Below are 13802 nucleotides of genomic sequence, written 5' to 3'. Positions count from 1 at the left end.
AACTTTTGGGACCATTTTTGGCTTATCTCATCTAATTCTTCATTCAAGGCAAGAAGTTTAACTGACAAACCATTTCTAAAGGAACCACCAGATAATGAGGTCACTGCGTCATTGTGGCCGAGAGTTTGAGGACCACGAGGAATTGACTTCGAACTTGGGCAAGCATTTGGTTCCTGGGGACCTTGGTAACAGGTGTTGCATTAGAGTTTTCTGGAAAATAACTTTTAAAAATATTTATTTTATTTTATTATTATTATTAGTTTTTGGTACCAGGGATCAAACTCAGGACCTTGCACTTGCAAGGCAGGCACAGTGCCACTGAGCTAAATCCCCGGGCCCCCCAAATGTATATTTTACTAATTCAGATTAACTTTTCAAAATATTGAGCTTCAATGTTGTTACAGCTTGTGTCTATCTGTCCCCCCAAAGCCTCATGCGGTCATAGGTGGAGCTTATCAGAGGTGGCAGGATCTAGAGTGTGATGCTGAGACCAAGGGTGTGTGGTTACTAAATGAGTCCACTGATTGGTTTTCCATAGTTCTGGGTGTGCATGGTTGGAAGGCCCAACCTGGGTGTGCTCCCGTCCTAAAGGCATACAGCCTGACAGAATGTAAGGGACAGAAAGAGGGCTGTTATGGCTGCTTGCTACTTCACCGCTTGCTGCCTTGCTGCCTTCTGCCCGCTCCATGAGGCCCCTCTGCCATGCCACCCTACCTTGGAGCCAGCCAGCTATGGAATGAAACCTCTACGAACTGGGAGCTAAATAAACCTTTCCTCCTTTAACTTTTTTTTTTTGGTACCTGGGATCGAACTCAGGTCCTTGCACTTGCACAGCAGGTGGCGAAACCCTGAGCTAAATCCCCAGCCCTCCTTTAACTTTGGGTGTCAGGTATTTTGTGTCAGCAATGAAAAAAAGTAACTAAGGCAAATGTAGTGTTTTCATACAGGCATATAACTAACATTTTGTTTGTTTTTGAGAAAGGGTCTTGCTATGTAGCCCAGACTGACCTCGAACTTGCAGCAGTCCTCTTGCCTTAGCCTTCCAGTTCTGGGTTTATAGGCCTGCACCACCACGCCTGGCTACCACACTCTTTTTGAACCCAGGGCCTTCACACTGAGCCATATCCCCCACCCTTTTTAAACTATTATTTTAATTTTGAGACAGGGTTTGTGCTAAGTCACCAAGTTGCCCAGGCTGGGCTTGAACTTGTGATCCTCCTGCCTCAGCCTCTCAGAGTGCTGGGATCACAGGCGTGCACCATCATGCCTAACTGCGTGTAACAATTTGATCATATCTCTGTTCCCCTTACTCTCCCATCCACTCCCCTCTCTGAGAAATAGTTTGTATTTCAAAGTATTTCAAATGGCTGGATCTCCATGACATCCCCTAGGGGGCAGTGTTATGCTTGGACCAGCAATTTTGTTTTGGAAACATGGTCTTGCTATATGCAGCTCAGGATAGCTCTGACTTCACTATGTCAAAGGCTGGCCTCAAATTTGTGACGATCCTGCTGCCTCAGCCTCCCAAGTGGTAAGATTATGGTCGTGCACCACCACACCTGGCTTTTGCTTTTGGTAATAGAGGTCTGCTCCACCTAAGAACTTAGGAGCATTGAGGAAAACATTATTTTTCAGGCACCTACACCTCTTCCTGTTACTTTTACTTTTTGATTTAAATCTTTGGAGGGGTGCATAAGTTGTTTTGGTAGCTGGCAGTTATCAAACTCAGCCACGTGTATCCCTAAGGTTTCTCCAAGTGATTGTACGTAAATTTCACATCAAGGAAAAACTACACAAAGACTGAGCTCTAGGTACTCACTAAGCACCGAAGTAGCAGGAGGAAAATGTACAGCTACACGTAACTGACATTAAGATGCCAAAAAATTGAGCTGGGGGGGGGTGTAGCTCAGTGGTGAGCACCTGCCTAAAATGAGTGAGGCCCTGGGTTGGATCCCCAGGACCTCCAATCAATCAATCAATTAGTGAATCAATCAATCAGGTTTTTTTTTGTTTTTTTTTTTTTTGGTATCAGGGATCGAACTTGGGTCCTTGCACTTGCGCAGCAGGCGAAACCACTGAGCTAAATCCCTGGCCAATCAATCAGTTTTAAAATGGATGAGTGGTGTGGATCTATAGTTTTGGCTACTTGGGAGCCTGAGGCAGGAGGATCTCTTTAGCTCATGGGTTTGAAGTCAGCCTGTACGACATAGTGAGACCCCATCTCAAAACAAGAAACGGAGGGCCGGGGATTTAGCTCAGTGGCACAGAACCTGCCCGGCAAGTGTGAAGTCCTGAGTTCGATTCCTGATACCAAAAACAAACAAACAAGAAACAGATACAGAGTATCAGCGGGCTGACACAGACTTCTCCCTTGAGCTCTGTGTGTAAAAGCCTGTCTTCCTCACCTGCAGAGCAAGGCACCCTTCCCCCTAAGTTTGTCCACACTTGGGCGGTTCCCTTCCCTCAAAGCACTTCTTCCCCTGGGGTTTCCTCCTCGGAGGTAAATTCTTCCTCCCTAGGCCCCGAAAGTTGGGAGTAACTAAAGGTTCCCCTTTCTCCTGTATGTGTGTCTGGATGCACTCAGGGGCTCAGATATAGAAGTGGATGGATGGGTGGTGCCAGCCTCGTGGTGCACACCTGTAATCTCAGCATCTAGGAGGCGAAGGCAGGAGGATCTCTAATTCATGCTTAGCCTGGACAGTTTAGCAAAACCCAGCCTCAAAATAAAAACCCCAAACCAGCTGGTCATACAGGACAGTACAAAGGCCCTAGGTTTACCCCCAGTACAACACACATACACAGATAGAGATGGCTGGATGCAGATAGATAATAAGGATAGATACAGACGCAGACAGATTTTAAGACTGATAGGTTTACGGGCTGGGGATTTAGCTCAGTGGTTCTGCCGCTTGCCTTCCAAGCACAAGGTCCCAAGTTCAATCCCCAATACCAAAAAAATAAAAAAAAAAAAAAGACTGATAGGTTTCTTTGGCTTGCTTTTCTAAGAATTTACCCTGTTTTTTAAAAAAATGTATTCAATAAATTTGTCATTGAGCATGTATCATGTATCTTACTGTGTGCTAGGCACTATATGCTAGGCAAGAACAAAGGAAAAAGGGAAATTTATTTATTTTTGAGACAGGGTCTCCCTATATAGCACAGGCTGGCCTCGAATTCACAGCGACCCTCCTGGCTCAGCCTTCCGAGTGCTGAGATTACAGGCATGCACCATCATGCCCAGCTAGGTAGGCTTCCTACTTCCCAGTAGCTAATGTGAATGCTTGCATACTTCAGGCTACTCTGACAGAAGAGCAGGGTAGAGTTGGGGCCCTGGCCATTTCCAGAGTTGAAATTAAAGAAGGCAGAAGCTAGATGAGAAAGAGCCTAGTGTTTGGGTAAAGGTATGAAGATGAGAATAAGGTTCCACCTATTGTATTTTGTTTCTCTTTGGAGAATGAATTGAAGTTGAAAGCAAGAAAGGAAGCTGGGCATGGTGGCGCACACCTGTAGTCCTAGTTAGTACTCAGGAGGCTGAGGCAGAAGGATCGCAAGTTCAAACCCAGCCTGGACAACTCAGTAATTTAGTGAGACCCTGTCTCAAAGTATAAAATAAGAGGGGCCGGGGATTTAGCTCAGTGGCTATGCTGCCTGCCTTGCAAGCGCAAGGACCTGAGTTTGATCCCTGGTACCAAAAAAAAATACACACACACACACACACACACACACATATATATATATATATATATAAAATAAGAAAAGGAGGGGGATGGAGGTCTGTGGCAGTAGTGGTGCCTAGCATATGCAAGACCACGAGTTCCTTCTCTGGCACTACAAAAAAAAAAAAAAAGGAAGCAGCATTGACCCTGAGCACCCACCCCACCCCCAATTTGACTGTCCACTCAGACCTGTGTTCACAGGACCTCCTGGTGGGGACAGGGGGACAGATGTACTTGACAGCAGAGCACTTCGGAGAGGGTGAGCAGGACTGACTTGAGGCAAGGTGGTCTGAGGGGGTGGCATTTCAGCAAGTGCTCAATGACAAGAACCTGGGTGGGAAAGTAGAATGCTGCTATCGGGAATAGCAAGTGCAAGGGCCCTGGGGCCCCCAATTCTGTCCTTGAGTGACTTGAGCATTGAAACAAGATGCTAGAGAGCTGCAGAATTCACCTTGAGCAGCTGATTGTCTCTAAGAGTTGCACTCCGGTGGATTATCAGCAACTACAACTCCACTTAGGGGCCGGGAGTGTAGCTGAGTGGTAGTCAGGTGCTTAGCTGGGGGAAGGCCAGCGTTGAATCCCCAGAACCAAACCAAAAAGGAAGAAACAGAAACAAAAAGAAAAAATAATTTACAAAAAAAGGAAGAAAGAATCCACCTCACTTAGAATTGAATGAAACAGGGTGCACACATCTATATTCCCGTTTGGGAGGCTGAGGCAGGAGGATCTCTGCAATTCTGAGGCCAGCCTGGGCTACATAGTGAGACTGTGTCTCAAAAAGCAAAAAGGAACTGAATCAAGCTGTAAAGGAGTTGGCGGAATGTTCCATCAAGGGCTGAAACAGAAGCCAGATGTGTGGGTGGGGACTGAAGAGAAGGTGGAGAGACTAAGTCCTTCCTGCAGCGCGGGCCTTCATCCTGTTGTCTCCCAAATAATCACTGAGCAGTCACTGCATGGGCTCCTGACTTGAGATGTTGGAGAAACAGCAGCAGACCACACAGAGAAAGTTCTGGGCCTTTCGGAGCTTCCGGGGTGAGAGAGGAAGAGAAAATGAGACACAGGATCGTATGTTTGTCAGGCAGGGAGAAGCGCTACAGCAGAAACTATAGATCCTAAGTTTGGGAGCTGTGGGTGCTGGCTTAGCATGCATGAGGACCTGGGTTCCACCCCAGCACCGCAACACATTCATTTATTTAGCAACAAATTTAAAAAAGAAAAATGAACGCAGTGAGGTAGGCACTTGGTGAGCGACGAGGCAGGAAGAGGGCTCAGTGGCCAGAGCAGCAGGTGCCAAGGCCCTGAAGTCAGCGTGTGCCTGGGTCCTCCTGGCAGGTGAAGGAGGCCTGGGAAGCTAAAGGAACAAGGGGAGAAAAGTGGAGAAGAGGAGCCCGCAGGGAGGGCGGGGAGCCTGGGTAACAGAGCCCAAAGAGGAATTCAGGCATGAGGCTGACGCTTGGGGTGGACTCCGGAAAAATAGGCAGGAATGGAGGGGGAGGGGAAACAGCGGCTACATCCGGATCCAGTGGGGCGGGAACTCTGCCGAAGGGGGCTCGGGGCTCTGGGGACAACAAAAAGGAAAGCATATGCGGAACGGAACCCTCAAGGGGGCAGAGAGACACAGCTGAGAAGCTCCAGGTTGCATCAAGTTCCCTGTATAAAATAGGGTTCATTTAAGTTTCTTGGGTTTTTGAAACAAGGTCTCGCTATGTAGCTTAGGGTAGCCTTGAGCTCACTGTGCAGCACAGGCTGGCCTCTGTCTCGCAGCGATCCTCCTGCCTCAGCCTCCTGAGTGCTGGAATCATAGACAAGGTCTATTTAATTAGTTATGTTACTTATGGGGGTGCTGGGGTTGGAAACCGGGCTTTGTGAGAGCTAAGCACGTCCTTTACCGATGAGCTGCACCGCCAGCCCTACATCGCTTAATTTTAATCACGTGCACATTTTTGTGTTTTTCTAATTTAAAAAAAGATTGAGCTCAGTGATGCCTCTGCCTGCCTCACAAGCACAGGGGCCTGAGTTCTATCCCTGTTACCAAAAAAAAAACAACAAAAAAAACCCCCAAAAAACAAACAAAAAAATCGAAAGTGCTAAGTCTAAATGACAGAGTTATAAATGGAGAAATGATTATTCTATTTAATGGAATGAAGTGTTACCCAATTACAGAATTAAAATAAAGCCAATTAAGATAATGAAACTAAAAAAAAAGTTATAGCTGGGTAAGGTGGCCCACACCTGTAATCCCAGCCCTCAGGAGGCTGAGGCAGGAGGATCACTGAGTTCCAGGCCAGCTTGGGCTACATAGTGAGTTCAAGGCCAGGTCAGGCATAGCAAGACTCTGTCTTAAAAAAACAAAACAAAACAAAATTAATGAATATTGAGCCAGGCTGGGTGACTTGCACCCATAGTACAAGCTATTTCAGAGAGGCTGAGGCAGGAGGATCACTTGAGCCCAAGAGTTCGAGATCAGCCTGGGCAACGTACTGAGACTCTGTCTCTTTGATTTCCTTTTATTTTACATTTCTTAGTTGTGTTGCTATTCACAAAACTCCAGGCCTTCTCTAGATTTCCCCAGTCTCCCACACTGCGTCCTCTCCTCCTGTGTCCTCTCCTCTGGGACAGCTCTGGATGATTTTGTAGAGCCCTGGTTTGTCCTCCTGGACTGTGCCTCCATGTGGGACATCGGGGGCCTGCAGTGATGGGATTCAGGAGGAAACCAGGAGAGCAGAAACATTACCAAAGCCACGTGGTGTCCATGTGACAGCTGGCTGTCACCTGGACCCACCCCTTGGTGGTATCTGCCGGGTGTCCCCCTTTGAGACTCTTTGGGCGACAGTCACCAGGTCCAGTCCACTCTCAGAAGGGGGGTGGCGGCGGCTGGGATAGCAGTTCAGCTCCCTTGGCTGGGCAAGATGACACACGCACATCATCCCAGCACTCTGGGAGGCTAAGGCAGGGGGATCTCAAGTTTAAACCTATCCCAGGCAACTAAACAATCTAGAGAGACTCAGGCTCAAAATAAAAAATAAAAAGGGCCAGGGATTGGGCTTAGTGTGAAGGACCTGGGTTCAATCCCCAGTGTTGAAAATAAGAAAAGGAAAGAAGAAAGGAAAGTTCCCATTTCCTGTTCTGGGCACGTGTGTGTGAGCATGAGTGTGAGTGTGTGTGTGTATGTGTACTTAAATTCTTTGAAATTCTAGGGACTATGTGATACTTCTCTTACACCCTTCAGTGCTGGCGATGGAACCCAGGGTCTCCACCACTGAGCTGCACCCCAGCTCTTCATGTCCCTCTTTTTTTGTTTTGTTTTGGTTTTTTGAGTCAGGGTCTCACTATGCCGGCCAATTCGTGGTGATCCTCCTGCCTCAGCCTCCTGTGTGCTGGGAATCACCCATTTTAAAGCCTAGGAGGCTGCGCAGAAGGGTGTCAGATTTCCTTAGAGCTTGGCCTCACTGTGGCCCAAGGGTGCCCAAGTGTCCCAGGCAGGTGGCAACTCTGAGGGGGAGGGGGAGGAAGAGATGGGTCCCAGATGTCTCCCTCTGCCCAGAACCTCAGCCCCATGGTGCGGGGCTGGGCCCTCCTGGGCCTCCTTGGCTCAGGTCCAGCCCGGTGGGCGGGGCGGGAGGCCTGGTCCCCGCCCCTACAGGGCGCACCTGGCTGGCGCAGGGCCCAGGTGCCGCTGCCGCCTCCTCATTAAAACCCGGGTGAGCCGGAGTCCCAGGCTCTGCACCCGGCGGGACCGCGGGCAGCAGGTGAGCTGGGGGAGGGGAGAGTGTCTCTCTGCCTTTGTTACCCACTCTCTTCCTGTCTGTCACGGGGTTGGGGTTGGGGAGTATTAGTATCACCGACTGCCATCGCTGGCTCAGTGACCCTGGTCGCGTCACTCATCCTGTCTGAGCTGGTATCATTGCGCTGGATGAGGGTTCTCCTATCCGCTGTCACCGCAGAACTCTGGGAGGCTGAGGCAGGCAGATCTCAAGTTTGCCCCCAGCCTGGAGAACTTAGCAGGCACCAGAGGGATTTGGTTGTGTGTCCAGGGGTCAAGTCTGGGCGGTGTCCCAGGCAGAAGAGGGAGCTGGGAGGTGAGAGGGAGGCCACACCCTGCACTGCCCGGCCCTGCTGCCTTCCCGGAGAGACTGCGCCCCTGGGAGGCCCCTAAGGCAGCTGCTGGAGGTGTTGGGGTCAAAGAGGGGCAGTCACGTGCTCTGTCCCTAGGGGCTGCCTGCCTGGGTTCCTCCTGCAGGACTGGCGGTGGCAGGGGAGGGGAGGGCGGGGACAACACTTCCTGGAAAAGAGAAGCCACCGGGGCCGCTGTGTACATGGGGGGGGGGACGTGGGGGAGCACAGGGACCCAGGAGGTTCCCCCACTCCAGTGTCACCACACACACCTCGTGGTGGCACCCACAGCTCACGTTAGGGCCAGCCACACAGCTGAGGCCCCAAGCACAGCCAGGCCAAGTCTGGTCACAGGGCCTCACGACACAGAGCGCTTCCCCGATGGGCCACCCTGGCCCTGGAGGCTCAGCAGATGTGTCACAACACACACACACACACACACACACACACACACACACACACACACACAGGCCCTGGCGCACACAGGAAGTGGTCCCCTCCCAGACTCGGTGGGCACATCTGCCCGGGACACGTGTGGGCACACTCACGGCTGGGCTGGGTGCACGCCCAGATGCATGGATGCGCTCAGGCACAGGGCACACAAACAGTCACACGGCCCCAGGGGCGGCGCGGCAGCCGCTTCCCACGCCAGCCCTGCCCCCTGCCCCCATCCCGTGTTCAGATCTTGGGAAGTCGGGCTCACATGACCAGGGGAGGGCCCTGGGACCGTGCTGTCCTCGGAGAAAGCGCATCACCCTCCCAGAGGATCCACTTCCGCCCCCAGGAATAAAGGCTCAGACCAGCCGGTCTTGCCCCAGAGTCCACCTGCCTCCTGCGGCTCCTGCTCACCAGCCTGCAGCTCGCCAAGGTGAGTTCTGGGTGCAAGGGGGTGCAGGGCGGTGAGAGGGCTGCTGACCACTCTTCCTGTCTCCTTGGCCAGTTCCAGTTCTTGCCATGGAATCCTGGGATCTACAGCACCCTGTGGTTCCTGCCAGCAAAAAATAAAAAAATAAAAATCTAACCCACCACCCTAGGGCAGGTGTGGTGGTGCATACCTGTCATCCCAGCACCCAGGAGGCTGAGGCAGGAGGATCACCGTGAGTTCGAGGCCAGCCTGCGCTACATAGTGAGTTCAAGGCCAGCCAGGAGTGTATAGTGAAATGCTGTCTAAAAAAACAAAAACCATCTACCCTGCTGGCCCAGCCCTGTAGGGACCGGGGTCCTCTTCCCTCTTGGGAGGCTCCAGGGCCCACACGTGGTCTCTCCCCTCGCAGATGACTGCATGGATGGTGCTGCTGGCCCTGCAGGCCTCGCTGCTGTTCCCCCTGGCCAGCTGCACGGCTCCCAAAGCCACCCTGCGCTTTGTGGCTGTGGGTGACTGGGGCGGGGTCCCCAATGCTCCGTTCCACACGGCCCGGGAAATGGCCAATGCGAAGGAGATCACCAAAGCCGTGCAGATGATGGGAGCCGACTTCATCCTGTCCTTGGGGGACAACTTCTACTTTACAGGCGTCCGCGATGTCAATGACAAGAGGTTCCAGGTGTGTGCTGGATGGGCAGCTGCCCCCTATCTGATGGCCTTCCTGGGTTGGGGGGCGCAGATGGGGGCAGACAGAGCACCTGCAGGTGCCCGGAGCACTTGATGGCTCCTTTATCCCTTGCCCCTGGCCAGTGGGAGCATGAGAGCACCCTTCCTGTTCCCATAGGAGACCTTTGAGAACGTGTTCTCTGACCGCTCCCTGCGCAACGTGCCCTGGTACGTGCTGGCGGGGAACCACGACCACCTGGGGAATGTCTCAGCACAGATCGCCTACTCCAAGATCTCCAAGCGATGGTGAGCATACCCTGGGCATGGTGAGGCGGGCTTAGAGGTACACACCTGTTATTCTAGCACTCAGGAGGCTGAGGCAGGAGGCTCTCCATGAGCTGAATAGTGAGTTCAAGGCCAGCCTGGACTACATAGTGAGACCCTGTCTTGAAAAAAAAATCAGGGCATAGTGGTGGTGCATGCCTGTAACCCCAACACTCTGGGAGGCTGAGGCAGGAGGATTACAGGTTCAAGCCCAGCCCGGTAAACCTATCAAGCTAGGTAACCTAGTAACCTAGCAACCTAAGAACCTGGTAAACTTAGCAACCTAAGAAGTCCTTGTCTCAAAATGAAATATAAAAAGGGGGCTGGGTTATAGCTCAGTACAAAGGCCCTGAGTTCAATCTCAGTTAAAAAAAAATATGTTGCTGAGCACGGTGGTAAATGCCTGTAATCCCAGTACTTGTGAGGCTGAGGCAGGAGGATCGCTTCAAGCTCAAGACCAGTCTGAACTACATAGCAAGAGCCTGTCTCAAAAACAAAAAAACCAAAAAAACCAACCAACCAAACAAACAAAAATACATCAGTTTTTTAAAAAGTTCCTTTGGCTTGAGCCGGCCCTGGCCTGACATTTCTCTGCCTCGGCAGGAACTTCCCCAGCCCCTTCTACCGCCTGCACTTCAAGATCCCACAGAACAACGTGACTGTGGCCATCTTCATGCTGGACACGGTGACTCTGTGTGGCAACTCTGATGACTTCCTGAGCCAGCAGCCCGAGAGGCCTCGAGACCCGGCAGTGGCCCGCACCCAGCTGTCCTGGCTCAAGAAGCAGCTGGCGGCGGCCAAGGAAGACTACGTGCTGGTGGCTGGCCACTACCCTGTGTGGTCCATCGCTGAGCACGGGCCCACCCGCTGCTTGGTCAAGCACCTGCGCCCCCTGTTGGCCACCTACATGGTCACTGCCTACCTGTGTGGCCATGACCACAACCTGCAGGTGAGGCCATTGAGGGTGAGGGGGAGGCAGGCTCGCTATGGGCCTTTCATCTCAGCACTCGGGAGGCTGAGGCAGGAGGATTGCCATGAGTTCAAGGTCAGCCTATACTACATAGTGAGTTCAAGGGCAGCCTGAGCCATATAGCGAGAACCTGTCTCAAAAAATAAATAAAATAAAAGGTGACTCTGGACTTGGGGACAGATGTGGCCCGTGTGGGCAAACCACTGGTCAGCCTGCTGTCAGGGCTGGGGCTGCACTGACCCTGTGTCTTTTATTTCCAGTACCTTCAAGATGAGAATGGCATTGGCTTTGTGCTGAGTGGGGCCGGGAACTTCATGGACCCCTCCGTTCGGCACCAGCGAAAAGTCCCCAGTGGATACCTTCGGTTCCACTACGGCTCCGAGGACTCACTGGGCGGCTTTGCCTATGTGGAGATAGGGACCAAAGAAATGACTGTCACCTACATGGAAGCCTCGGGCAAGTCCCTCTTCAAGACCAGCCTGCCTCGACGGTCCAGGCCCTGAGCTCCCAGGAGGCCTGCTGTGCCTGCTGGGGCCTGAGGCCGGGGGCTCTGCGGGTGGCACGGGGACCTGGGCCCCAGTGCTCCGGCAGAGAAGGGAGAAGCCATAGCACCACGTGGTGAGGTGGCACTGGCGCCCGCATGTGCGAAGCAGCATGGACACGTGTCCTGGCCCGCATGTCACACACTTCGCCCAGGCTGGGTGCTGGGGGTTCTTGGTGGGGGCTGGAAGGAAATCCAGCATCTTTTTGTCACTGCCATTCAATAAAGGAAGTGTTGTCAAGGCTGCATGAGCACCTGGGATGTGTTGTGTCCATGGGGGTAAGGGTGTCAGGGCTCCCCACCTCCTCCTCCTGTCAGCCCCATCCATAAACAGCTGGGTACTCACAGGGATGTGAGTTTAAATAAAACCCAAGAGTCGAGTGTGGTGGCACACGCCTGTGATCCCAGCACTCAGGAGGCTGAGGCAGGAAGATCACTGAGATCGAGGCCAGCCTGGGCTACAGAGTGAGACCCTGTCTCAAAACAAAAAGAAAGGGCTGGGGATTTAGCTCAGTGGTTCTGCTGCCTGCCTCGTAAGCACAAGGATCCAAGTTTGATTCCCGGTACCAAAAAAAGAAAAACAAACCGATAAAAACCCATCACGGTAGCACTCACCTGTCATCCCAGCACTTTGGGAGGCTGAGGCAGGAGGATTCCAAGTTAGAGCCCAACCTGGGCAACTTAGTGATATAGCAAGGCCCTGTCTCAAAATAAAAAGAAAAAAATTAGCTGGGGCTTTAGCTCAGTGGTTCCGGGGCCTGCCACACAAGCACAAGGTCCCAGAGTTCAATCCCCAGTACCAAAAAACAAAACAAAGAAACAGGAGAAAGAAGAGCAGAACACAAATCTCCCAGGCCACACCTGCAGGCTCCCACCCTGTTCCCTAGCCCTGCCTTCCATTTCCTTTCCTCTGTGCTAGCTTTGGCAGCACATATATAATTTCCTTTCCTTCTGCAGTTGATGCTTCCATAACAAACCCCTCCCCACACACTTCCCCTGTATGGAAGATTGAACATAGGAGGCCCTGGGCTACACCCCTAGCTCTTTTAATTGTTTTGCTTTGAGACTGTTTTCTTCTTTTTTTTTGTTTTTTGAGTCAGGGTCTTCCTATGTATCCCATGCTGGCCTCAAACTCACAGTGACCCTTCTGCCTCAGCCTCCTGAGTGCTGGGATGATGGGCGTGTGCCACTGTATCAGGCTATGGTTTGAATGTGTTGACAAAGGCACAAGCCCACTGCACCATCAGACCTTCAGCCCCCAGGTTCCCTTTGCACTTTAGGGGCTCCACTTTTTGTACCCGGAGCTCTGCCCCATCCGCCCTGGGGACAGGGGCCATCTTGCTGTGGCTTCAGAGACCCCAACCTGTACAGAAGCATGAGCCAGCATCCTCCTGTCTCAGGCTCCCAAGTGCTGGGATCATAGGTGTGCACCACCACCTTGGCCCCCTTTGCTACTTTATAGATGTTGATGCTGTGGCATTTGGACAAGGTGAACACGTGACTGTTATAATTAGGCAAAGGCATGTCACCCAAGTGCCAACCTGGTGTTACTTCCAGCTGATGTTTACATGGCTAGCAGTGCTGTCAGCCAAGCCCTATGTTTAAAACACTGTCAGTATATGGCCAGTGTGGCAGCAGACAACTGTGGTCCCAGCTCCTCAGGAAGCTGAGGCAGGATGATGGCTTGAGTTCAGAAGCTGGGGGCCAGCCTTGGCAGCAGCGTGGGACCGTGTCACAACTCTCTGAAAGGGGGAGGGAGGGAGGAAACAAGGGAGAAAGACAGCAGACATGGCACGTGCCTGTCGTTCTAGTACTCTGAGAGGCTGTGGCAGGAGGATCTCAAGTTTGAGCCCACCCTGGAGAACTCAGCAAGACTCTGTCTTAAAATGTAAAATAAAAAGGGGTGGGGATGTAGTTCAGGGGAAAGGCCCTGGGCTCGATGCCCAGTATTGTTAAAAAAAGAAAAATCACTTCACAAGGGCCAGAATCATTCTTGATTCTCCAAAGCTACTATAAAGACTGAGAATATTATGCCTACATTCATGCCCAAGCTGGCTTTGAACTTCCAGGTTCAAAGGATCCTCCCACCTCAGCCTCCCAAGTAACCAGGACTATATATGCCCTGTGCCCTGTCCAGGCCCTTGGCCTTAACCTCTCAGTTCAGCCTCTCGGCAGGCTCTTCCCGCTGACTCAGGGGCTCCAGGCCACAGGGGTCTGAGTCACAGGTCGCCCTGCCCAATATCCCTGTTCCCAGGGCAGAGCACAGAAAGGAGAAGCGACCCTGCCAAGGTCACAGGGCAGTGAGTGGTGTGGCAGGGGCTGTGGCAGGGCCTCCTTCACACCAGCTCGCTGACCACTGGGCACTGTGCTGCTCTCCTTGGACGTTGCTGTGCTCTCTAGCACTGGGGGTCAACATCCACTTGGTGTCTTCTCTCTCCTTTCCCATGGAGAGGTGAGGGTTTGTTCTGTCCCCACCAGCAGGTGCTGCCTCTCTACAGGCGTAGAAACAGCCGGGCCGGCCGGGCGTGGTGGCACACAGCTGTCATCCCAGCACTCGGGAGGCTGAGGCAGGAGGATCGCTGTGAGTTCAAGGCCAGCCTGAGCTACACA

The 13802-nt window shown here is 52.2% G+C and overlaps 1 protein-coding gene across 7 annotated transcripts; it reads left to right on the top strand.

Moving 5' to 3' along the window:
* The first annotated feature begins 7360 nt into the window (after positions 1–7360).
* On the top strand, positions 7361–11438 carry Acp5 (acid phosphatase 5, tartrate resistant). 7 transcript variants are annotated; one of them, XM_087201317.1, is made up of 7 exons: positions 7361–7465; positions 8512–8697; positions 8864–8955; positions 9104–9370; positions 9536–9663; positions 10285–10630; positions 10912–11438. In XM_087201317.1, exons 4-7 carry the CDS (start codon positions 9104–9106, stop codon positions 11152–11154), a joined length of 984 nt encoding a protein of 327 aa, XP_087057443.1. In that variant the 5' UTR covers positions 7361–7465; positions 8512–8697; positions 8864–8955; the 3' UTR covers positions 11155–11438. The 7 variants fall into 7 exon arrangements, with proteins under 7 accessions (XP_087057443.1, XP_087057442.1, XP_004865666.1 ...); XM_087201316.1 differs by having other exon boundaries at positions 8770–8955; XM_087201320.1 differs by having other exon boundaries at positions 7371–7465; positions 8614–8697; positions 8770–8955.
* The last annotated feature ends 2364 nt before the right edge of the window (positions 11439–13802 follow it).

The sequence above is a fragment of the Heterocephalus glaber genome, unplaced genomic scaffold, assembly GCF_053883595.1.
Source record: "Heterocephalus glaber isolate CG9 unplaced genomic scaffold, H.glaber_assembly_v1.0 deba00001760, whole genome shotgun sequence".
Lineage (NCBI taxonomy): Eukaryota > Metazoa > Chordata > Mammalia > Rodentia > Bathyergidae > Heterocephalus > Heterocephalus glaber.
Note: the sequence above shows the minus strand (reverse complement) of the source record. Positions and strands in the feature narration are given on the sequence as shown.

Excerpts from the sequence above, each read along its gene's own strand:
- Acp5 (XM_004865611.4), top strand. The coding sequence starts at position 8,409 with ATGCGCTCAGGCACAGGGCACACAAACAGTCACACGGCCCCAGGGGCG. Across the intron at positions 8,956-9,103 it reads AGGCCAGCCTGCGCTACATA|ATGACTGCATGGATGGTGCT; the intron begins GTGAGTTCAAGG and ends CTCCCCTCGCAG. Across the intron at positions 10,631-10,911 it reads GCCATGACCACAACCTGCAG|TACCTTCAAGATGAGAATGG; the intron begins GTGAGGCCATTG and ends TTTTATTTCCAG.